Raw genomic sequence first — 23,268 nt, 5'->3', positions numbered from 1 at the left:
CTCCCTGCTAACACCCCTTCAACCCTCAGTCGTGCCCCTCAGCTCCCTGCTGCTGTCATTTGTCCTTTCTCTGACCCATTCTCCTCCAGCCTGCTGCTTCTGCATAATGCATTTCCTGATAAAACTTCTAGCAACGCTAAAATAAATTGTCCCCCCTCTTGCCTCTACCAGCATCCTCCAAAATCCTCTCCTTTGGCTGGTGATGTTAAGGCATCCCCCAGCCTGATTCAGGGATGGGGAAAACAGCACATTCAGTTGCTTCTGCAATTTCTGTTTCACATTGCTCTTTCCACCCAGGCATTGTAGAGGGCTCTGTCTGCAAACAGAGATGTCACTCATAATACAAGGTATTGAGAGAGAGTTGATTACAAAATCTGCATTTTGTGAGTTTACTACTTACCTATGAAGTATCAAGCTTCTTTAAATTGTTGTCTTTTGCCCAGTGTGCTGAGTTTGGTAATGGAAAGATGGAAGTTTTGGGCTTCTCTTTTTGCTCTCCCTCTGAAGCACTGCACAAGATCTTTTTGCAGATTCACAATCTGGTTCTTGAATATCACTTTGCAGTCCTGAATACACTGACCCCTACAAGGGATTGCTACCTTTTCCTTTCTAGTTGAGTCAGGCATGACTGTGCTCAAAAACCAAAGCATACCTTGGCAAGGACACACTTCTTCCACTGGCAAGACACTTGATTAGCCTTGTAATCAAGATACAAGTATTGATCATTAGCACTGATTAACTCATTGGTTATTCTGCTTCTCCTGGGTATTTGACTGTAACTAATTAGATCCGGGTCTTCTTTTTTCAGCATTTTCCTGAAAGAACTAGAGAAATACGAACAACTGCCTGAGGATGTGGGCCACTGCTTCGTCACCTGGGTAATGAGGCTTCTTCTTTTCATTATTTATTCAATTTAATTCCTCCAGCACAGACAGAAACAAGCTGGGAATTGGTGCAAGGGTTACGTCCTTAGTGATAAGGGAGCTAATCTGGAACTACGACTGCTTTGTTCTTCACCTCTCCCAGGGTGAAGGGTTCCCTCCTGTAACTCTTCTCCTGAGCAGTGGTGTGAAGGCTTTCCAGAGCCTCTCTCCTTGTCCTGCACTGACCTGCACAGCTTTTACCTCTGCTGGTTTCTGTTTAACAGGACTTTGTCAACCCAAACCTGTATTTAGGGGTGACATTCATTTCTTTGTGAAGGGCCCTGGGAGGAAGGACATTTAAAACCTTAATATGCTCTCCTTAGAGAATTTATGTCATGCCATGAGACCTCTATAAAGGCATGAACAACATATTTTATCAACGTTTTTCTTCAGAAATTTGTGTCAAATTGCTGAGCCACTGTACTTTCTCATTCCATTACCCAGTGCCAGGATGATTTCCAACAGGACTTTGAAATCTTGATGCTAAGAGTCTTCATGGGCACAGGAGGCTCCAGGAATCGACTACAGCAATTTATCTGTATGAAAGCTGTTCTTTTTTCAAAATATTTACCACACAAGTCAGACATCTTCATGTTTTCTCTGATGGTTTTATTCATATTTCAAAGCTGGGAATTAGTATTTTTAAAGACATTATGGAATCTTTTCACTTACCGAAATAATAAGCATGTTTGGATGATTTCAAATGGGCTTTAATTTGAAAATAAGACACAAAGATTGATGAAATGGATTCAGAAATATTGTTTCCAAAGAAGAGGTTACATATTTATGAAACATGGACACGTTTATATATCATTCTGTGCAAAATCTTCATGGTACTTTTAAGATACTACCCCATCATCTCAACAACGGTACGTGTCCAGAGCTGTGTGTGTGGTTACAGACATACAAACAAAGCCGCCTGCCCAATTGCAGTGTCCTGTTATTTAGACACCTGGTATAAAAAACCGCAATAGTAATAAAAGGAGGCCATCCTCGTCTTCTGTTTGCCTGCCTCTCCCTGAGACCAGAGTTCAGTAATATGCAATTACTCTAAGGCAGGAGCGCACAGATGCTTTTAATTTCCTCTAAAAAATAAATAAATTGTGAAATGAAATGCAAAACACTCCTAGCACAACATAAAGTTTGAGCCATTAAAGTCTGAACCAAGGTAGGAAAGGCAAGTTTGGGCCAGGCATCACAAATCTGAGCCAGTCTCAAGTCAAAAATGCTGACTCGAGCCAGTTTAAGTCAGGCGAGTCTTTTGCCCAGAGTTTCCACACTGGCTTCATTTGCAAGTAGGTGAGAGAGTCGACATTTCATGAGTGGATTTTGAGACCTGCAGACTTTTGGATAAAATCTGTGTAACAACATTAGAGCTCTTAGAAATTATTTTATAGCTGGATTAAGGTTTTAGCCCTTCCCTCTGTGACACTTGTTAAAGAAAGCCTCCCATAGCTGTTCCATGATGCACCTCATTCCCCTCAGAATTGCTCAGGTAAGGTATGAACTGTCCATAAGTCTTCTGTTCTTAGTTTGCATTTCTTACGTTACTTTGAGATGGTGGGGGTTTATCACCTGTATTTATTCTGGTAAGCCTTAATGAAAGAATGTGCAAGCAGAGAAATAGCTTATCTTGCTTTTCCCTTGATGTTTGTTTTCACAGGCAGATAAATTTCAGATGTATGTCACCTACTGCAAAAACAAGCCTGACTCCAGCCAGCTCATCCTGGAACATGCAGGGACTTTCTTTGATGTGAGCAGCCATTGCCATTTTCCTTCTGCACGCATAGTGCAGCTAAAACACCTCCTCTTTACCTCTGAGTAACAGGTTCCTTTTGTGCTTTGGCATTTGGGTTTTTCATTCCACCGCAGATATCACCTGCTGTGAAAACTGATAGGCTGTGGTGTGATTTGTGATCTTCATCAATGTGGCAAGTTGTTTTTAACGGAGACACACATTCTTATGGGAACCTTTGTGCATTTTTCAGATCCAGTCCTTTCTAAAGATCTGGTTTAGATGTACTCTCTACTGCTGGGTTTAGTGGTAAAATGAAAAGCAGATCCCATTATATTTTATGATGTGAAATCCCGAAGTCCAAAACAAGATCCTGTCCTCCTGGTATGCAAATTTTACCCACCCTATTAAATCGCTCTCTACAACTACCTGAAAGGAGATTGCAGCGAGGTGGGCAGTCAGTCTCTTCTCTCAAGTAACAGGCAATAGGACAAGAGGAAATGGCCTCAAGTTGCGCGAGGGGAGATTTAGATTGGGTATTAGGAAAAATTTCTTCATTGAAAGGGTTGTCAAGCATTGGAACAGGCTGCCCAGGGAAGTGTTTGAGTTGCCATCCCTGCAGGTATTTATAAAATGTGTAGATGTAGGGCTGAGGGACATGGTTTAGTGGTACTTGGCAGTACTAGGTTGGACTTGATCTTAAAGGTCTCTTCCAGTCTCTTCTATGATTCTAAGCGTTTGCTTCATCATGCTAGTAAGGGACTCCATTGACTGCAATTAGACTATTTCCCTTACAAGTACTACACCTGGTGATAACCATTTGCAGGCTCCAAACCCAGTTTTGTAGAGCACTTTTAAACTAAGCTTTCCCTCCAATTTTTGGAACCTCATCCATTTTGCCATGGTTTTCTGCTTAGCCTATAGCTTTAATTAATTGCCTTTCTAAAAAAAAAAAATAAATGCTAAGACCTCTTTTCGAAAGCATTGACAATCTTTTTACAAATGTAACCGATCAGCAGGATCCAACCTGCCTGACGTGAATCAGCTTCTCTGGGTTTCATATGTGCCAATGGGTATAGCATTTCAATTAAACTCAACACTGAAAGATCTCACATCAGCCAGAAGAAAAGTGATGAACACCTTTTTCTTTTGCCTTGTTACGGGATGGTGTAAAAGTAGAATTGAACTGAAGGGGATTTTCCAGGAGGTGGCGCTTGAGCCTGTTGAATGGTTTGTTGGCGACTCGTGGAGGGTTTAACCCGCCCTAGGTGTCTATCAGTGTTGTTTGCACAGGTTAAAAGCATTTACTCTCCTAAGCTTTTCCACTTCAGCTCTGTATATGAGCTGGAAACCTGCCTGATGTTGCTTAATAGAGAATATTCATGTGTCAGCATCTGCTGTTTTGCAAGGGGACGTTTTCCTTCCATTGGTAGGAATTGTGCTGGGCTACCCAGTGATGCATGTGCAAAAAGAGAAAGATGGCTATCCCCCCAGAAAAATCCTTTAGGATTCACTCAATCTGACTAAGGTAGTGCAAAGTACCTGTAGATCCGTCTTGTCTTGATCTTGGATTGGCAGTGGTTAAGTGGCAGGACAGAGGACCGTCTGGCTCAAGGAATATGAAGGAAATGTCTGGTTCTTTTCTTCCAGGAAGAATCTGCAATTTCCCAAAACACCCTAATGATGAGTTATCTAGAATGACACTTCTTAGTAAGAATCCTGCTTGAGGATCACAAGTGTACAATCCCTTAAATTGCATAAACTATCATAGAAAGCCACCTTTGAAATGAGAAAAAGTAGTCCCAGTAATCTGTCGAACCCTTCAAGTCCAGGGAAAATTTGCAGCTTCAGAGCTCATTGCAAGGGCTTCATCTGGTGGAAACCAGCATGTTATTGAGGTGGTAGTGTTGATTTTATTGTCTGTTATTTGGCCCTCAGGACTAAGACAGAGTTTGGTTCAGTCATCTGTATGCTTCTGGTATTTTGAATATTTTTTTCCTTTAAATCTCAGAAAAGATCAATTGTTATATTCAAGGAGCCACAGGGCACCTTTAGTTTGCGTGACCAGCATTTAGAGTGGAATATGGTAAAGCCCATTGACTTTGGTAGCATTGCAGAGCATTGTGTTTCTGCATGGAGGATGGTTCTTGGACAGTTTCTCTGCTGAGCTAGAGTGTCCCTTAGGAAATAGGCAGAGGTGCAAGAAGGGTCTCAGTTTCTTCTTAGTAATATTTTTTTTTAAATTGCTCACCAAGGATTTGTGTCATGCATTACAAAACCTAAATGTTTCATGAGGTTTTTAGTGTTGAATCAGTCTACTCAGATAGCCATTGGTCTGTACACCCAGTTCAGGATGCAGTTTGTCTTCCTACTAAACAACTGTACACAAATGGATAACTTATCTTAATTTTTGAATCTCTTTAGACATTTGAAACAAAATCTGGGCACTTCATCACTGCTTCATGGTAAATTCAGCAATCCTTATAGTATGAAATTGTATTCAAGTATTCCTGTCTCCGTTTTGTCCATCCAAGGGCCTCTGAGGGTCCTGTACTGCCCTACACAGAGGATATTTTTGGTGTTTTTCTGGGATTCTGTCATTGCATGTAAGACTACACGTTGATGCTGTTGTGCAGCTCATCTGCTTTGCAACACGCAATTGCTAGCACGTGGTGCCTGTCAGACACCTTAATTTCTTCCAGGCCCTTGGGACACTTTTCCTCCCAAGAAAGAACTAAAGTTGTGTCTAATGGTGAGCCATGGCACGCTACAACGTGAACCGAGCTCGCTTTAAGTAAGAATCAGGGCAAAGTAGAGAGCACAGAGCCCTGTGGCCGGCTTGCTTCTGAAACCTGCCAGCTGCTTCTGAGATAGCTCAGATACCTCTCTGCTTCGTGTTACTTAAAGGTGTGCGAGAAATGTCTGTATTACTGTACTCTACCCTGCACAGACCTCTCCCATTTCCACCTCCACCCTCCACAGTAAGTTCAGACCTCTCCAGTTGTTACAAAGCCAACCCAAGACACGCTGCAGCAGGCTGCTGTCTTACTCCAACACTTCAGGGACCAGAGGTAGGAGCTGCAGGGAGAAGGTTCCTTTCCAGCAGTGTATTTGTCTGATGGCCATGTAGCAGTGCTATTGCTTCCCTGCCACAGGTTCCTGTGCAGCAGGGACAGCTGTCACTCTACCAGCCCACTCTGTCTCCACACAGTCTGACCTGGGAGCATCCTGGCAGAGCAAGGAATGCCTGAATGGGAGGCATCTTGCTGGGAGCTTGCCCTGCTCTTCAGAGAGCTGGGAGGAAGGAATAGCGCTAAATTCATTACTTGGATCCTACAAAAACAAGCGTACTTAGCCAGTTCCAGGAAGTTCACATACGTGGCTGAGGTCTTGCTGGCTCCCGCAGTTACTAATAGAGTCCCAGCCATGTGCTCTGCAGGGACTGTCCCTGTTTGGAGCCAGCCATGACTCAGCTTCATGCAAACTCCATTAACCCCCACAAAGAGCCCCTTCCCTTTTGGGTCTTGCTCATGGCACCCAAGATATTTTTTTCTAAAACAAACTTGCCTAGTACAAAACAACCAAAAAAAACAAACCTCTGTTGGCACATTGTGTGAAAAATGGCTATTTTTGCATCCCAGCATAAAGATGGAGCTAAAAATCCCAGTAACCTCCCTAGTAGTCAGCATAAAATCAGACTGTATACAGAAAGAATATCTCTCTTCTTGGCAGCTCTTCCCCCTTCATCTTCTGTAACTTCTTCCCTTTACAGCCTCAAACTTACCTTCCAGTAGCTTGAGATAAGTCCCATTCCCCCTCCCCATCTGCTTCTTTAGGAACTGAGGATTTCCTGATGGCCAGGAGTAAGGGGAGGCATGCCTAGGGCCTGGTGGACACCAGAAGAATTCCAACCTGCTGTATTTCAGCAGAGAATCTGCCCCTGTAGGGCATGAGTTTGAAGTCCTTTAGATGGCTAAATATGTGCATTAGGGTCCTGTAGGATTTTCAGGAACTTCTAACTCCCACTGGAACCAGTTGGAGTGAGGCAGCTGGCCCTCTGCAGACCTCACCAGGTGCTTATCTGCAATGTCTCCAGAGGTTCATGAACACATCACACTGATCAGCACAGACGTTTTTGGTTGAGATTCAGATGATAAACCAGAAGTATTCAGTGCTGTAAAAGGTATCATAAGGATATCTCTCCTGGCCCCCAGGTGCCACCTCAGAATAGCATAGGTCTGTCACCACTGTGTCAGCCCTGTTACTCCCATGTGGATATTTCAGCTACCCCAGCACTCTCAAATGGCACTTATGTTTAGACAGCTAAATTACACCCTACGCATGCAATTTAATTTAATGTCACTCCATTTTAATTGAATGTTAAGACTGCTTTCGGCTTTCATAGCTAGGAGAAGCCAGTTAACATGACAGATAAGTCATATTTAAATGGAAGCCCATGTAGTTTACTCAACATAGCCTTAGCTTGACTTACACAGGGCCCCTGCAGTTTAAATGGCCTTAGAGGGACTCTGAAGTTTATTGCCAGCCTCTCTGAAACCACAGTTATTTGCATGTAAGCTTAGAGAGAGTTAAAAAATAAAGAAACGCAGAGATCCAGAGATATAATTAGTTATGGGTGGTTCTGTCTGGCAGGGGCGTAAATAGTTTCCATGAATGACTGCTGTTTTTATCTCTTCTAGGAAATTCAGCAAAGACACGGTCTGGCCAACTCTATCTCTTCTTATTTAATCAAGCCTGTCCAGAGGATCACAAAATACCAACTCCTACTGAAGGTACCTTAGTGAGCTGCCCAAATCAGCTCATGCAGAGCAGTTCACAGGTGTAATGAGTTAACTGATTCTTAAGGGAGCTGCTTCATCACCTGTTTGTGACCTGTAAGCAGCTACTGCTGACCTGCTACTCCTAATTCCCAGGCCTGAGCATGGCAACAAGGTGTGAAATCAGGTTGGGTGTTTTAAAGGAAAAGACTCACAGAAAGACAAAAAAAAAAAAAAAAGAAAACCTGATCACCTGTTTTAACTGGGGTTTTTTGTACCCAAGTGGACTTAACCCTAAAAAGCAAGAACTGGGAAAGGGAAATTGAAGGGATGACAGAGCTGTTTACTTTCCTTCTTGCTAAGTTTGTGACATGGAATAATTTGGTGAAAGGCTTCAGTGATAGCAGTAGTAAACTTTGGTAAACTTCCCTGACTCTTGACTAAGACTCCTTCACTAGTGTTACATTCTGTTTGTGAGCTGAAACTTTTGTATTTGAAAAACAAGGAAAAGCTTCATACACAAAGCAAAGGACTTCCAAGTGAAACATTAACATTTCCCATTAAAAAAGCAAAAAAACCCAAACAAACAAACAAAAAAAAAACCCAAATAACAAAAAAATCCTTGTTGGTTTGTTGTAAATTGGTTACAGGTTTTTGCAATATCTTGTGAGGAGGTGAATTTTAGGTCTAACTTAACCAGCTACTGTTCACTTCAAAGCTAGTAAACCAGAGAAGAAAAAATATCTGGGGGATAAGGAAAGAGACAGATTCTGACTTTGAAAAGCTAGGACCTGATAATAATACTTGCATCTCTTTAAAGCTTCCTGTGTATGTATAAAATGAGTGATATGCTGTACCAGGAAAGTACTTACTGAGTGCATTCAATGTGTTGACAAATTTGTGCTTTGTACCAGTTTACGGAAACAGCGCACAGGTTTGCCATAGTCTTGTGAGTGCTGTGGGACAAGGAGCCTGCACTGCCCAAACCAGCTGCTCATGGGAAGGCTAAAACACCCCTTCAGGCATCACCCCTTTGGTCTCCTGCTCAGGTGAATCTTGCCTGAAGGGCCCTCCCTGCCCTGGGCCCAGCACTGCGCCAGCCCTGCCCGCGCTGCGCTGCTCACCGGCACTGCTGGATCGGGCAGGGGTTCCTGCAACCCAGCTGGCACAGCTGGACTGACTGATGTCTGTTGGTTAGTCATAAGTCCCCAGAAATCTTCTGAGTGTGCAGTCTCACTCAAGAGCACCTTGTTTTGTGTTGCTTCATAGTCATTCCCATTTGATCCCCACTATCTGTGAGCATCCACGGTGGGTTTTGATGCAGTTCAGCGTTCTCCTGTCGCTGTCAGTGAAGCAGTTGCATGTACCAGGTAACGCAATCGGATATAAAGCCAGCATGTTGATCAGAGTTTGTTTATAGATACTCTGTATTCCTTCTTAGGAACTGCTAACCTGCTGTGAGGAGGGCAAAGGGGAACTCAAAGACGGTCTGGAAGTGATGCTCAGCGTCCCAAAAAAGGCCAACGATGCAATGCACGTCAGCATGCTGGAAGGTAGCAGATGGGCAGGTGGCAGGGGAGGGACCTGCTGATAAATTAAGCCTTCTTGTAACTTGTGTAGAAAATTAGTACAGGCTGATTGTAGCAATGTTGTTGATTGATTGTAATTTTCAGGTAATTCCTGACTCCTTTCTGATATTTCTCTAAAAGTCTTGGAATCTGAGTAAAGCTGGCTAGGAAGTCGTGGGGTTTTATTTATTTATATCTTATGTGTGTGTATATATATGTATGTATATGTGTATGTAGATATATGTATATATGTACAGACGTGTGTGTACACATATACAATGTATATATATATATTTGGTTAAAACATTCTTACTTAATGAAACAAAAAAAAACCCCTCCTGAAACAGTATCAGTTTAGCTGCTGGCAGCCGTAAGGCTTATTGAATGAAAACACTTCTAAATACTGTCTCAACATTTCAAAAGGAAAAGTTCTGGTTTTCTGAGTCAAAACAGCTTGTGTTTCAAAATGTTAGTATAATTATCCCAAAGATTAAAAAAAAAAAAAAAAAAAAAAGAAAAAAGTATTATTAAAAAGTATTTCAAAAATACAGAAAAAATGTTATGATTGCCCCAAAGTTAATTATTTTATTGGCTTTTTGATGTGTGGAGTATTTCTAAAATTTAAAAATTTTATTCTGGATGGAGGTGCTTTATTGTCTCTCAAACAGTTTCTTGGCCTGGGAAAATAATTTCTAGCCTGGCTTGCGTTAGAACCAGGAAAAGAGAAGAGTACTAAAACAGGCAAGAAAAAGGAAATGCTATCAGTAGCTAAGCAGCACATTAAGACCAAGCGATTAAAATTGCAGGGGGAAAACTGACCCAGAATGGGTAGAAACACTGTAAAGGTGGTTTAACTGTGGTGTCTGGTGAAAAGCAAGGTTTCCCAAAATAACGCCTGGATAATCTGTCCCCATGAGACGACCAACGACACACAATAATAAAGAAGCCAGGGATGACTTTGTTAGGGTAGACAAGCACTTGGACAGTTGTCTTCTGAATAAAACATTATTCCTGCATATTTAGAGCAGGGGCCAGGGCTGCTTGCAGCTCTCCTAGGGCTATCCGGCATGAGCAACAGCAGGCTGTGCTGATGGAGGAGCAGTCCCCAGCTCTGGAGAGAAGTGTCACTCACAAGCTGCTGAGACAGCAACTTGGGGGGCACCTTGCACTAGGGACTCCCTTTTCCCTCAGGCCTGCCAGTTATGTGGAGGGAGTCCTGTGATTCTCAGCCATGTGAAGGGTTTTGACATGCAGCTTGGAAGACGAGAAACTCCTCCTGGAAACCTTGTTTCAGACACCATACCAATTTGCTCTCATAGATGTAGCTCCCCCGTGCCACTGCTGTGGACTCACAGGCCCTTGAAGGCTGGCTTAGCGTGCTTGAAGGTATCATGGCATGATGGGGCACTTCCAGCTACCACATGTCACATTTCCCTGAATTTGTGTTGACATGCATAAGATTCCTTGCATTGCAGTTCTGTGTATGGTAACCACCACTGAAACCTTTATAATATTTATCTTGAAGTAATTACTACTGCACTTCAGCAGCAGTCTCATTTAGCACATATGACGTATTTGCCTCTGGTGAAATAATTATATCATTGCAGTAGGGGGAAAAAAAAAAAAAGAAAAACATTTTCACGGGGGCAGTGGATGCCCATAGATGTCCTTTCAGAATATGCATAAAAAAGAGAAAGACCCTTTTATTTCAAGTCCTTACTGCTCTGGTGTTTCTTGGCATTACTGGTCCCAAGAACAAATACAAGCCAATGTATTTTGTGGTTTTAGGGTTTGATGAGAACCTGGACGTCCAGGGAGAGCTGATTCTTCAGGATTCCTTCCAAGTGTGGGATCCCAAGTCTCTAATTCGGAAAGGCCGTGAGAGGCATTTGTTTCTCTTTGAAATCTCTTTGGTGTTTAGCAAAGAGATCAAAGATTCTTCAGGACACACAAAATATGTTTACAAGAACAAGTTACTGGTAGGTGTGGCTGTAAAGAAAATATTCCGTGTGTTGTGTTTCTTGTAGGTAGAGGTGGCGTTTGGGGGCTGGCTCACATGTTGCCATGCTGTGTTGGGGATACTCATGCCACCTGGAAGGGCTCGCTCTGGGCCCTGCAGGGCTCACCTGGAAGCCAAGCTTGCAGTGAGTCTGGAGAGGTTTAAGAGAGTGAGATATGGAGGGTGGGTGGGAAATGCAAGGAGGATCACTCAAGCCATTCACTTCCTTGCCATATCCCCGTAATTATCTGTGTGTAGCAAAGCAGAGACAAGACCTCGCTCCCTTGTCCATCCTTGCCTCCCCACTTCTCCCTGCAAATGTAAACTTTTCTGGACTCATGAGGCTTCATATATATGAAATCTCTCATCATCTCTCCTCCACACTAGACCTCAGAACTGGGAGTGACTGAACATGTTGAAGGAGATCCCTGTAAATTTGCTTTGTGGTCTGGACGAACACCATCCTCAGACAATAAAACAGTGCTGAAAGTAAGTCTTTTCTGCTTGTTTCCTTTGCCTTTAGAGCTGCTAGTTGAGGCCTTGGGAGCACTGAATGAAAGGTCAGTTTTTTCCCTCCTCATATTCGCATGGCTTCCATGTCTGTCAGCAGGGTCATGCCTGCATCGGGAGCAATTCAGCTCTAAGGCCTCAGTACGAACCAAGACAGTGAAGTTGTGCAGCCTTGCTGAAATTGCATCTCCTCTTGCAACCTGGGTTGAGCAGCTGCACACTGACTCAGGGCAGGTCTCGGGGTGTTTGGCTGGGAGGTGTAATTCTCTTAGTCCTTGGCCGCTGGGCTTATTGACAGTCAACCTATTCCTCAAACCTCCAGAGCTGACAGCCATTTCTGCCAAGTGAGTTCCTAATGAAGAATTCATGTTATAGTTATTTTGTCTGAGGAAATCCCAGCTGTGCACTGATAACCTATTTCCCCTCCACAGAGCGTGCTGTATTGCTGGCATTAAATATATTTATCCAGAGCTTAGCTGCTTTACTGTTGCTTGCCAAGCAGGTCTGGTAAAAGTACCTCAGTTCTCCTGAGGCTACCGGGTACTCCAGCAGCTAAAACAATACAGCAGAGAGGAGAAACAGCTAATCATGCATTTTCATCAGCCAACCACAATTCTTCTACATAGGAGGTGACATGCTGGGAATATGATAAAGTGCCTGTCTTTCTGCCTTGTGGAACTTTAGGCATCCAGTATTGAAACAAAACAGGAATGGATCAAAAATATCCGGGAAGTCATTCAAGAAAGGATTATCCATCTGAAAGGAGCTCTGAAAGAGCCAATTCAGCTCCCCAAGACACCAGCAAAGCAGCGAAACAACAGTAGAAGGTAACCTCAGTCATTCCATACAACATGAAATCACTAATGTTTTCTCGACCAACAGCAGTGTAGCGTCTGTGGGCTCTTGACTGGATTCACTTACTTTTTCTTACTATAGTCAAAAGCAGTTTTCATCATCTTTGATTTTTATACGTTGTCTTGGCAAAAGTAGCAAGAAAGCACTTCTATGATATACATACAAAGGTCTTTTATTTTAGTACTCCAGAGTATTGGAGAGAAACGAACAGTAAAAGTTCTTCGGAGTCCAAGATCATGTTTCTTTCCCAAAGTAGAATTTACTTCTTCACATTTGACTATTAAAAGATTGTTTTTTTTTTTTTTTACATTTGGCATTCTGAATTGCTTGACGATGAAAATCACATCTGGTCATGATAATATATTACTACAGCAGAGAATCTGTGTTTCATCGTCAAATACAAACTCATTTCAGCCTGTGAAGTTATATTAATTCTTTTTGTCAACTTCTTTGAATCCTGGATTAAATACAAATTATAGAAAATGAATTGTTCTTTTGTTGTCATGCTGGCATTCCCAAAAGCCACCTGTAATTTGAGCATTTCCATTTCCTCATCAAGTTTTATTGCTCTCTTACTTCAGGCTGTATTATAGAGGCATCCAAATCAACGAGTAAAGATGGTCACCCAGGAGATCTGTAGCAAAGCAGAGATCCAGACATTTCTTCCTGGGGACATGCACCAATACGAGAGTTTTCTAGTACAGAACGGGGATCTTATTTTTTTTTCTTTGTCCTTAAATATGTATTTTATATTATTTAAATGTTTATTTTGAAAGACCAGTTAAGATGTAGGAGAACTATATCTATACAGCAAAAGAGAAGAAAATGCCCTCTGTTAGCAGACTCCTAGAGGTAAATTTGTAGACCACTACCTTGTCTTTATTTCTGTTTGTTTGAATATAATTTTTATGGGTTAGTATTGAATTCCTGAAGATGTGGTTCCTGTGAGACAAGAGAAATACCCCTTCCTTCAGTGTCACATGTGGCCTGGGCTGAATGGTTTTGGTTAAGGCAGAAATCTAATTGTAGGAAAATTTCTGCCTGACACCCTCATTACAGAGCTATTTCTGGACACCAGAGTCTTCTCTGCTGTAAATATGCAGGCAACGGCCATCCTGTTTCCAGCAACAAATGTTGTGATTATGTGCTAATCCCAACCCTATGGCTGAGGGTGCAACATGGGCTGCATCAGTGAGGTAATTTTAGCACAAAGCCAGCTCTGGCACGCTGACTCGGCACTTCTCAAATCCACCTATAAAGTTGTGCACATTCCAAGGTGGTGTGTTAAGTAAGCATCATTGTTTCCCCATTATGTCTTTTGCAGAGACGGAGTAGATGACGCAGACAGCCAAGGAGATGGCAGCAGTCAACCTGACACCATTTCCATTGCATCCAGGACATCACAGAACACAGTGGACAGCGATAAGGTAGGACTGAAATGTGGAAATACGCTGCAGCTAATCGCCCCCAGAAAAATGTAAGTGAAGAGCAGGATAGAAGGCAAAAATAAAGCAGCCTGTCTTCCACTGAGTGAGTCAAAACTTGTATTCCTCTATGCTAGGCTATTCAAATCCAGTCTGTTTCTAGGTGCTTGTCAGTACTGCTGTTTTACATGGTAACATCTCTGTTGCTGCAGCTTCTTTTTGGTTAATACACACAGGTTGTATTGGCTCTGAAGAAACACAGCCCAGAGCAACCTTTTCTTCCCTAGTAGAACTTGCCCTGTGGGAGCCAGCTTCTGAATCAGCAGACAGTTGGCTATGTTCCATATTTGCCCTCCGCGCTAAAATCAGTAGTTTTTTGGAGGGAATACAGGTGCTTACACTCCAATTAATACAGCAAAACTGGGATCCTGGCTGGTATCTTGAGAGCCTGGGAGACCTACCCTTTCCAGTGACTATGATTCTGGACCCCTCTCCTCGTGGACATATGGTGGAGCATATGGATGGCCCTGAGATGCGCTAGATTCTGTTGGAATGCTGCACGCTGTCGGCACGTATGTACTCATCGTTTTACTTATCAGACGATCTGAGTCCAGATTCCCAGCTCCACTAGGATGGCTGAGTTGAATTTGTCACCCTGATACCTCCAACTGTGGTCTTCAGCTGAATTAGCAGTTGGTGGTAGGAGTAAATGGGCTGTTAGTAACAATTTACCCTAGCTGCGCTGTTGGGGTTTGTCATATCCACCGAGAGAATGTGCATATTCTCTTCATGTGTTGTTTTGAAATCAGGTGTAACTTGTGAAAGGATGAATTCTCCAGAACCATTATGGATTTATCTGTTTATCATGGCTTTAATTATGCTGCTACTTACACAAGGTAGAAGGGTGTCTTCACAAAACCAGAATTCAAGTTTATCATTGTAAAGTTCACAAGTAAGGTTCAGTACAGGGATTATCTTGAAAGATGAACTCAGTCCTCACAATCCAAAGGCCACTGTAATGTATGCAAATACTTTGCCCGATGCCAAAGATGTACTTTCTTATGTCTTCTTCAATCCATGTGGACTCACCCTGTTTTTCCATGTTTTTCACATTTATCATTCCTGAGAAAGGCACTGACTTAGTAGAATACTTGGGCTCATGCTTAATTTTAAGCATTCGCATAAGCTTTGCTCATTTGCCTCAAGCGCATTGCCTCAGTTGCATGAATTAGGTAGACAGGTAGACAGGCAGGGTCTGGGTAAGGTGTTCCATATTGCATGCCGTAGCTGCAGAGAAGATCTATAATGCCAACAGCACAGGAGACGATCAGGCGGTACCCTGAAAGACAGCCCATCATGGCAACAGTTGGTTTAAGGACGCAAGACTGGAAAGGGTTGTAGGAATTTCTATCCAAAACCTTGTTTGAACTGAATGGTGAGGTAAATTGAGCGCCAAAACGTACAGAGAAAAATTTGTTACCACTGGGGAAAGACTAAATCAGTTCTAGGGTTGTGTCATGTTTTTTACCTTTTTAAGGTGGGTAGGTTCACTTGCTAACTTAAGGCTACCTGTGTGTTTGTGTGTCCTTATATACATTTAATGAATAGAAACAAATTCCAGCGTACAGCTAAAGCTTAAATACACTTGTATGTGCTTTGTTGAATCTCAGCAACTAGTCTATCATCCTTAGAGAGGCAGTTCCTGCTGAACAGTTTCCTTACTGTCACTGATGTTAATGCCAGAATACTGTGGAGAATTTAGCTCCCAGAGTGCTGCATTACAGTGTCTTTGCTCCAAGGAGAATGATCTCCCTGTATCACTTTATAGTTCTTTCTCAGTTTTTCTACACAATGTTACCCAAGTTAATGACAGATGGAGCTGAGTTGTCTTACTTGAAGCTGCATGGAGGCACTCCTGTGTTCAGTCTCAGTTCAGACATCGGTTCTTACGCTGCTTGCACGGAGCCCTTGGCACGTGTTAGTACCTGCTGTGAGGGGACTCTGTGTTACCAGATCCCAAAGCTGTGCAAGGACCCAACACGACACAAGACTCCCAGTGGTGACATTTCACCACGTGGGAATAATTCACTGTCATTACAAGTTATTTTAGCCTCCAACTTTGAAATGGGATTTTTTTCTTCACTGTAAAGTTGTGCTTATCTTCTAGGATGGTCTGAGTGAATCTCGCTGGACTGGGAAGATTTATCTTCTCACATAGACTGGTATTGAGTTATCAGCACTGGAAGACTGTAGCATATCACGCTCTCTGGCTGAGGTTTCTTGGCACAGTTGCTACTCCTTGGTAAACACTGTAACATACGTGTTATAATTAACTTGCGTGGTACTGATAACAGCACCGATAGGGAGAGTGTTCAGCAAATAGTGGTTTCCCTGCTTATTTGACTTCAGCGTAGTCAGCAGAGTTTTTCCCAGGAGTTCAGATTAAGGCTCTGAGATATTTTGCAGCTGTAGCCTCCATGGGTGACCTCTCTGTGTGCCCCAATGAGATCTCCATCCAGAGGAACCTTTAAAAACTCTGGCTGTTCACAGCAGCCCTGTTTACAAACGCATGTGAAGAACTTTGCAGTGCTAGCAGTGTGCCAGGGTGGCAGCTAATTAATCCTGCACTGGGACCATCTATGTATTAACTCAGTGCCAGAAACAATTCTCAAGTAACATTTTAGAGTTGATACTGCTCTCTGAAGGCAAAAGAATTCAAAGATTTAGCTGACACACTTTGTCCTTTCCCTAAACCTTGCTATTGCACCCAAGGATTACCTAATGCATTAGTTAAAAGTTCAGACAAGAATGCCAAACAACATTTTAGACTAAGAAAAACACAGCCTCTCAAAGATTCCCAATTTCAAGTAGCACTTCTGCTTAATAACACTCCTACTATGCCCCAAGTCATATGTCTGTCTTTCAGCCTATTTGTGAGCCAACTCCTTCTGGGTTGCAAGTAGCGATTGCTGTCTCCTCTCTCATCACGGCGCAGCCCCAGAGCAAAGCTTTACCTTTGCATTTCAAACTTGTAAAAAGGCAGAAGGTTGTTAAGTGGGAATGTGATAACATTACTGTAAATTCAGCAAGGATTTTGCTTTCTCTCAAAACAGCTGAACCTACTCATAACATTTACCAGGGGGGTCATTTGGGGCAGAGGACAGAGCACTTGGCTGGGGGCCAGAAGCACTGAGTCCTGGTTCTGCTCTGTCGCTCACACGTTGGACGCCGTCACAAATGACATCTGATGGCACATTGCACTTGTCTCTTTCTTTTTCTTGTTTGTATTAGGAATATGCACGGGGGGAGTGGGGGCAGAGGACAGGGGATGACAGGAATTCTTGCAAACGTTACATTTGTACATTAGTCATAGCATTGACAGCAATCTTTATGGTAGCAGACTCTCCTTTTAAAATATTCTTAATTATATGCCTGACTCCAAAAGTGTTACTAAGTCTTTAAATATTCAGGCTTTCTTGGCTGCAGGAAGTGGTCAGGTTATTATATGAGACACTTCAGATTAAAAACAAATAAAATTTCCAAGTCTGTTAAAGAAATTTAAAAAAAGAAAAAGAGATTACTCCTATCTTTTAAATCAAATACCCGTTTAAGTAGCTTCTTAAATCTTTATCTTAGTCCTTTAATTTTCTTGCATTTTTCTCTCTCAAAAAACATATAAAGCCATTATCCCTGGGCTCAAACATTTCATTTTCATTAAATACTATACAGTAGAAATGCAGACTTCAAGTAAGGTCTGTAAGTTTGCACCTTCGTAAAAGGAAAGAAAGTGAGAACGTATAAACTGTTTATTTTTCCATTTGCAATCTACAACTTTTTCTGTATGCAATCTGTAATCTAAAATATTTCATACACTGAAAAAGAATTACTCGGATTGTCATTGGGGAAAGTATTATATAGAGGGAAAAAGAGGGTTCATGCACTGGGCTCAGTGCTAAAGAATCAATAGATAATGAATACTACTACGGTAAGTGTAATTTCCTTTGAGCATCCAAGTCAGGTCCTAGGTAACCTACTATGCAAAATTTCTTCATCCTTTTCCAAAAGGCAAACTAGACGGCTTTTGTTCTGTACAGTAAGCCCTCTTCAGCATGCTATCTAAAACCCTCTCCTGAGGGAGAAATCCTTGCCCTATTCAATTCACAGCGGACAGGATTTCAGCTTTTGTATTTGGATTCAAAGCAGTGGGGAATTACCTAAAGAAAATGCTAGAATGCAGGGCATTCTCATTTGTTAAGCCCATTGATCTATTGGCTTGTAAAACAGCTGTTTCTGGCGATACTGGTCCATCTTCTAATGGCTTTTTTTTGTGTGGCTTTTGCAGACTGCTGAGGAGAGCAGTTCTCATTTCCTCCTGTTGTTTTTGGATATCGAAAAAAGCTCTGAAATGTGAACCAAAAAGTTTTTACTCTCTAAAAACAAATATACATTATATACTTTTATCTTTTCCGTTAGATACTGGACTCAGCTCATCTTTCAGCAGTCATGAGACTGAGATCTTGACCTCTTCCACATTGGTGGTATTATATAAAATCTGGGAATAATAATTTTTCTAATTGAAGGTAATTGGCGTAAGAGGGGAGATTTTAGAATTAAGGCTTGTTGGAACAAGTCACCTAGTGGCAGATTCTCTTTTCTTGAAAGGCGTCTTATCAAGGCAAAATAGCTTTCTCCCTGTGATGTTGCTACTGAAGCAGAAGTCAGGATCTGATGCAGGAAGTACTGCTTCAGATTCTTCGTTAGGAAAAATTCTCATTTCCTTGGAAGTTTCCTTTCCAAGTAACACAGATATGAGAAGTGCCTTGATCCCCCACTTTCTTCCTGGAGGCTACTAATCATCTGGGGCTTGAACTCCATGAAGTTGTGCACCAGCATGCTGCATGTTTTTCTAAATAGGTAGTATTTCCTCGAACTGTTGCCTGGTGTTAATTTGTGCTGATTAAAAAAAAAAACCCAACAAAATTACCAAATGGAAATGCCCACTCACTCAATAGTAAGGGAAACTTGTTCTGTTACATACCTCACAAGGAGGATATAAGGAAAATCAGTATGTTTATTAGATGCCACCATCAACATGTACAATACAAAGTGGTCAGTCATTGTTTCCCAGCATAAATCAATCTGCAAATTAACTATTGACATAAAAGTGCCTAAAACCAAACTTGAAAAGCCAAAGATCCCACTCTGACCGGGCAGCTTGTAAAGAAATGAAATATGTAAGGTGAGGAGGAATTTTATAAATACTCCCTTCTCTGAAACTGTTGATTCCATCAGCTGGAGTTCAGCCACTTGCTTCCAGCAGTGGGAGTTGCAAACCTGACTACAGCAAGTAGGGAGCTCCTGGTTGCTGATAGCTGGCATCATCCCCTAAATGTCACTGAGGCAAAACTCTTCTCCCTCACACTGGTGTAAAACTGACATAACAGCCCAGCACAGTGTGTGCCCTGCTCTCCCCATCTCAGGATGTGGATCCTGCGAATAGAGGGTGGGTTTCCAGGTGGTTTGCGTTGCCGTGAAGGCATAGGGTCTAGTTGCAAATTTGTATTTGCAGATGTGTCCAGCTCTCTAGCTGAAAGTGGAACTAGCCCCTTGGAGCATGCTAGCACTGGGACCAGAATCGCTGCTGCTGCCAGCATTGCACATCAGCTCTGCCTGGATCATAAAGCTGATTCCACCAGAGATTTCTCTGGTTTTGATACCGTCCTGGTTCCAGCTGAGAAAGAGTTCATTTTCTTTCTAGTGATTGCTTTGAAAGAAATGTCAATAATGCATATTGTTTTAGTTGTTGCTAGGCGATGTTTATACTTTTCAAGGACTCTTTTCAGCATCCCATAGAAGCTGAGAAGGAGCATAGGAAGAACAACAGAATGGCAAATGGAATATTCCGTACCATAGATGTCATGCTCGGTATATGAAGGGAGGTTAGCCAGGGGGTGGGAACTCGCAATCAGTGCTCTGGAAGGTACCAGTTTGCCAGGTGGTGAGTGACTTGTGTCATTGTTATTTTCCTTTTCTGTTATTGTTCTATTAAACTGTCTTTATCTCAACCCATGAAGTCTTTTCCTTTCCCTTTCCCCTCCTTTTCTCCCTCTTCTCCCTGCCCTTCTAAGGGAAGAGGGAGAACTGCGTGAGCATCCGTGTGGTCGTAGCTGCTGGCTGGGGTTAAACCATGGCAGGGACTAAGAACATTCTTCTCTTCTGTGCTCTCAGACTGACTTGGAATCAGCAGCCAGCCTAAGGCTCCTCTCAAAGGTGCAACGACTTAGAAAACTCAATTAAAGAAATGAAAGCATTTACTACAAAACAATGAAATAATAATAATCTTCCAATGAAAATCCCCTTGAAATAAGAACATCAACATAAGGAAAAAACATTTTAAAAAACTGATGTCGATATGAAACATTACTTTGTCAAGTAGAGAAAATGCAGACCTTGGATAAAAATGAGAGATATCCCCATTTTCAGAGAGGGAATTAAAGGCACAGAAAAATTAAAAACAATGCCATAAGGCAAATGCATACATTAATTTTGCTAATGAGAGCGCTCTTTCTCACACTGAGCTGACAATTTAATTTCTACTTAGTTTCTCAGCAAGGGAACTGATGTACCAAACAGAATTAAAAACTACATAGCAGATCTCTGTCTCTCTTCAATGCTGTTAAAGTGTTCTGTAGCTCTCCGTTATATACTTTACTTTCCTGAAGCATTTTTTTCCTTTGAAAAACCCCTGGTACTAGGGTTTTTTAAATCATCTCTAGTCTTTTACAAAGTATTTACACAGCTAGTGACCCAAGCCCTCTATCCCTCTGGCATTATTACGGCACAACGCGTGCATCCCATGATCTGAGTTTCAGCCTTTTCCACCTCTGCCAGAGAGTTCTGTATTGAGTCGTGTGCAAGAGACACATTCTGCTGCAGCACCGGGGGAATTTCAAGGCACAAGAGCTGTTGACCCCCAGCAGTGCTTGTGCATGGTCAAAACGTGTACCACTGCGGACTGGAGGCAGTACTTGAGCAGGGGGACTGAACTGAATAGAAACCCCCCGTCAGCAGAAAGTCACTCTGCTGGTGGTTAATGGCTGCTATAGGTTGTAGCTGATGTGAAGGAAGGTGGAAGGTATGATGTAAACTGGCTATGGCAGAGCTAAGGGAGAGCATGATCATGGGAATATGGAGCGGGTCATAAAGCAGGTAGTCACTCAAATATGGAATCTGGAGTATTCCTTTAGAAATCTTTATGTTTTCTGGAGCCCTGTGAAACATGATGCATATAGAGTTGTCTGACAGGTGAGGCTGGGCAATGACTTGAAGAGATTTCTTCCTCCAGCCTATGTATTTTCAGTAAATTAGATTCAGTTTAGCAACTATGAGTTTCTAAAGGGCAAAGGAAGGGATTGATTTGGTCTCATTTATGTAAGTATTGTTGTGGTTAGTCTGCACCGATCCTGTCCGGGCAAGTGATGCGCCAGAACTGAGTAATGTAGTGTCTGGAGTGCTGCTCCCTTATAGTGACTGATGAATTATGATACCATGAGAAAAATTAAATTTATGTAATAAAAATGACTTCTGACTGTTAAGTGAATTTTTCCTGTGAAGATACGACAAAGAAGAGAGGAGTGAATTACGACTCCAGAGGATATATTTCTATTGCTTGGACGCTGCCTAGCATTAGTGCAGTTGTCACACTGAGATCTTACTGCCCTCACCTGTGGAAAAGCAAGAAGATGATAGCTGGCAAGGGAAAGCCTGACATAAAACATTTTTGGCACTTTAATTAGCCTTCTTGAGTGCTCTTTAGCTGTAGGTTGTTAACTCTTTTCTAGATACTGTCATGCAGCAGCAAAATGTTTATTTTATCAAGGAAATAAACTGTTCAGCCAGGAGCCGACATCTCTCCCTCTCTCTCTCTCTAATGGTAGTGTCTTCACATTTCCTTGGGCTTTGGGAGACTGCCTCTCAATTCTTGCTCTGAATCTTGGATAGGACCCCTGCAAATTCAACTCTTCCCTGGGAAAAATATACAAATATATGTATCTTTTTTTTTTTTTTTTTACTGTGACTAGTACCCTGAAACTGAGGTTATTGAAGTGACACTTGGAGCTGATAAAATAAGACTGTTTTATCTCTGCTGGCAATACCTTCTTTGAGGTGAACTTGCCTTTCTAGTCATTCATGTTCAGTAATATTACTGTGGCACTTTTTTTTTTTTTTCCTCTCTTTCCTAAGTATAAGTAAGGACTTTCCCTTTCTTGCATTTCTTATCAGGAATGCAGCACTGCCAGCATCATGAAATGTTCCGGCGTTTGAATTGCAGGCCTGTACTTGCCTGTCTCCATTCGAGATTTTTCAGTCTTTTGGTAAAAAAACCTGAGGCTCTTGGAGTGAAATATAAGAGACTCGAACAGGCAAGATTTAAATGACATCTTTAAATTTCCAATGCCAGGACTGAAGTGCTACGCACACCTTATTTGACTCGTCATGCAAAGGTGCGTGGGCACTCACAGGAAACTCTGAACCCCAGATGTGATCCAAATAGTTAAAACTGCCCCTCGCTCAGAGAGTCAGTGCCAGGCCTATGCTCTGCCTAGGTGTAACTTAGGCTCTGTTTTGGAGACTTGGATGATAGGTCTCACATTGCCATTTCTTTTTTTTGTACACTTGTCACTATGACTGGCAGCTTTACAGGAATTTATCCACCTGTCATCTGCATGGAGTCAGTCGACGGCTCTTTTTTTGGATTTATAATGCAGGTAGTGCAGGATCTCCAGCTCCTCAGAACAGGTATTAATACCAGCACTGCCTACAACACAAATCTCCCAGGACAATTCTGGGACCTTTGGCCCTTTTTTCCTCTGAGAACTTTGAAAAAATGGACTTTGGTCTTCCCTGGATTGGAACCAGGTTTCAAAACAAAGGAAAATGTAATTCTTACTAACCTTGGTTTTCAGCCAGGTTTAATCCTGGCTTGAATTACGTGTTACCTGTCTTTTCCGTCGCCCATTTCTAAATCTAACAAGGAGATGATCAGCAGATTTACCTCCGAGAAGCGATCTGTCAAGGGTGCAAGTGCTGCTGAGAGTAGGGACATTGGTTTTCTGTTGTTGGCAGCAAGTATTTGTTGCAGCAGAGGGTGGAGGCAGCACTAAAGGCAGGCTGTCTTGTTTCAAAGAGCTTTCTCAGAAAAGGTGTATATGTTCTTTAGAACAACAAAGTAAAACATGAGCAGCTGCTTTTAAAATATCACACTTGTTGCGAGCACTTGCAAACTTCCTAGTAATTCCTCAGGAACTTTGTCTAAAGTCCTAACTACGTAGTGGAGCCTGATCCATCTCTTACTGTACTGCATGCCTGGACAATTCCCCCCGCATCTACCTGACAGAAGATGACAGTGGATGAATTTCATCAGAGACCCCCTTTTTTTATTCGAGAGTTGAATTTTAGGAAGAAATTTCCCAGAG

At 42.2% G+C, this 23,268-nt stretch overlaps 1 protein-coding gene across 2 annotated transcripts in view; it reads left to right on the top strand.

Moving 5' to 3' along the window:
• The window catches only part of KALRN (kalirin RhoGEF kinase), a 525,892-nt gene that overhangs the window by 367,557 nt on the left and 135,067 nt on the right, over nt 1-23,268 (top strand). For both annotated transcript variants that reach the window (XM_054209626.1, XM_054209624.1), the window contains exons 26-33: nt 809-878; nt 2,587-2,676; nt 7,359-7,451; nt 8,878-8,989; nt 10,793-10,983; nt 11,391-11,492; nt 12,198-12,340; nt 13,693-13,795. In XM_054209626.1, coding sequence (XP_054065601.1) covers nt 809-878; nt 2,587-2,676; nt 7,359-7,451; nt 8,878-8,989; nt 10,793-10,983; nt 11,391-11,492; nt 12,198-12,340; nt 13,693-13,795 — 904 coding nt within the window. The remainder of the gene's footprint in view (nt 1-808; nt 879-2,586; nt 2,677-7,358; nt 7,452-8,877; nt 8,990-10,792; nt 10,984-11,390; nt 11,493-12,197; nt 12,341-13,692; nt 13,796-23,268) is intronic.

The sequence above is a fragment of the Rissa tridactyla genome, chromosome 7, assembly GCF_028500815.1.
Source record: "Rissa tridactyla isolate bRisTri1 chromosome 7, bRisTri1.patW.cur.20221130, whole genome shotgun sequence".
NCBI classification, from domain to species: Eukaryota; Metazoa; Chordata; class Aves; order Charadriiformes; family Laridae; genus Rissa; species Rissa tridactyla.
Note: the sequence above shows the minus strand (reverse complement) of the source record. Positions and strands in the feature narration are given on the sequence as shown.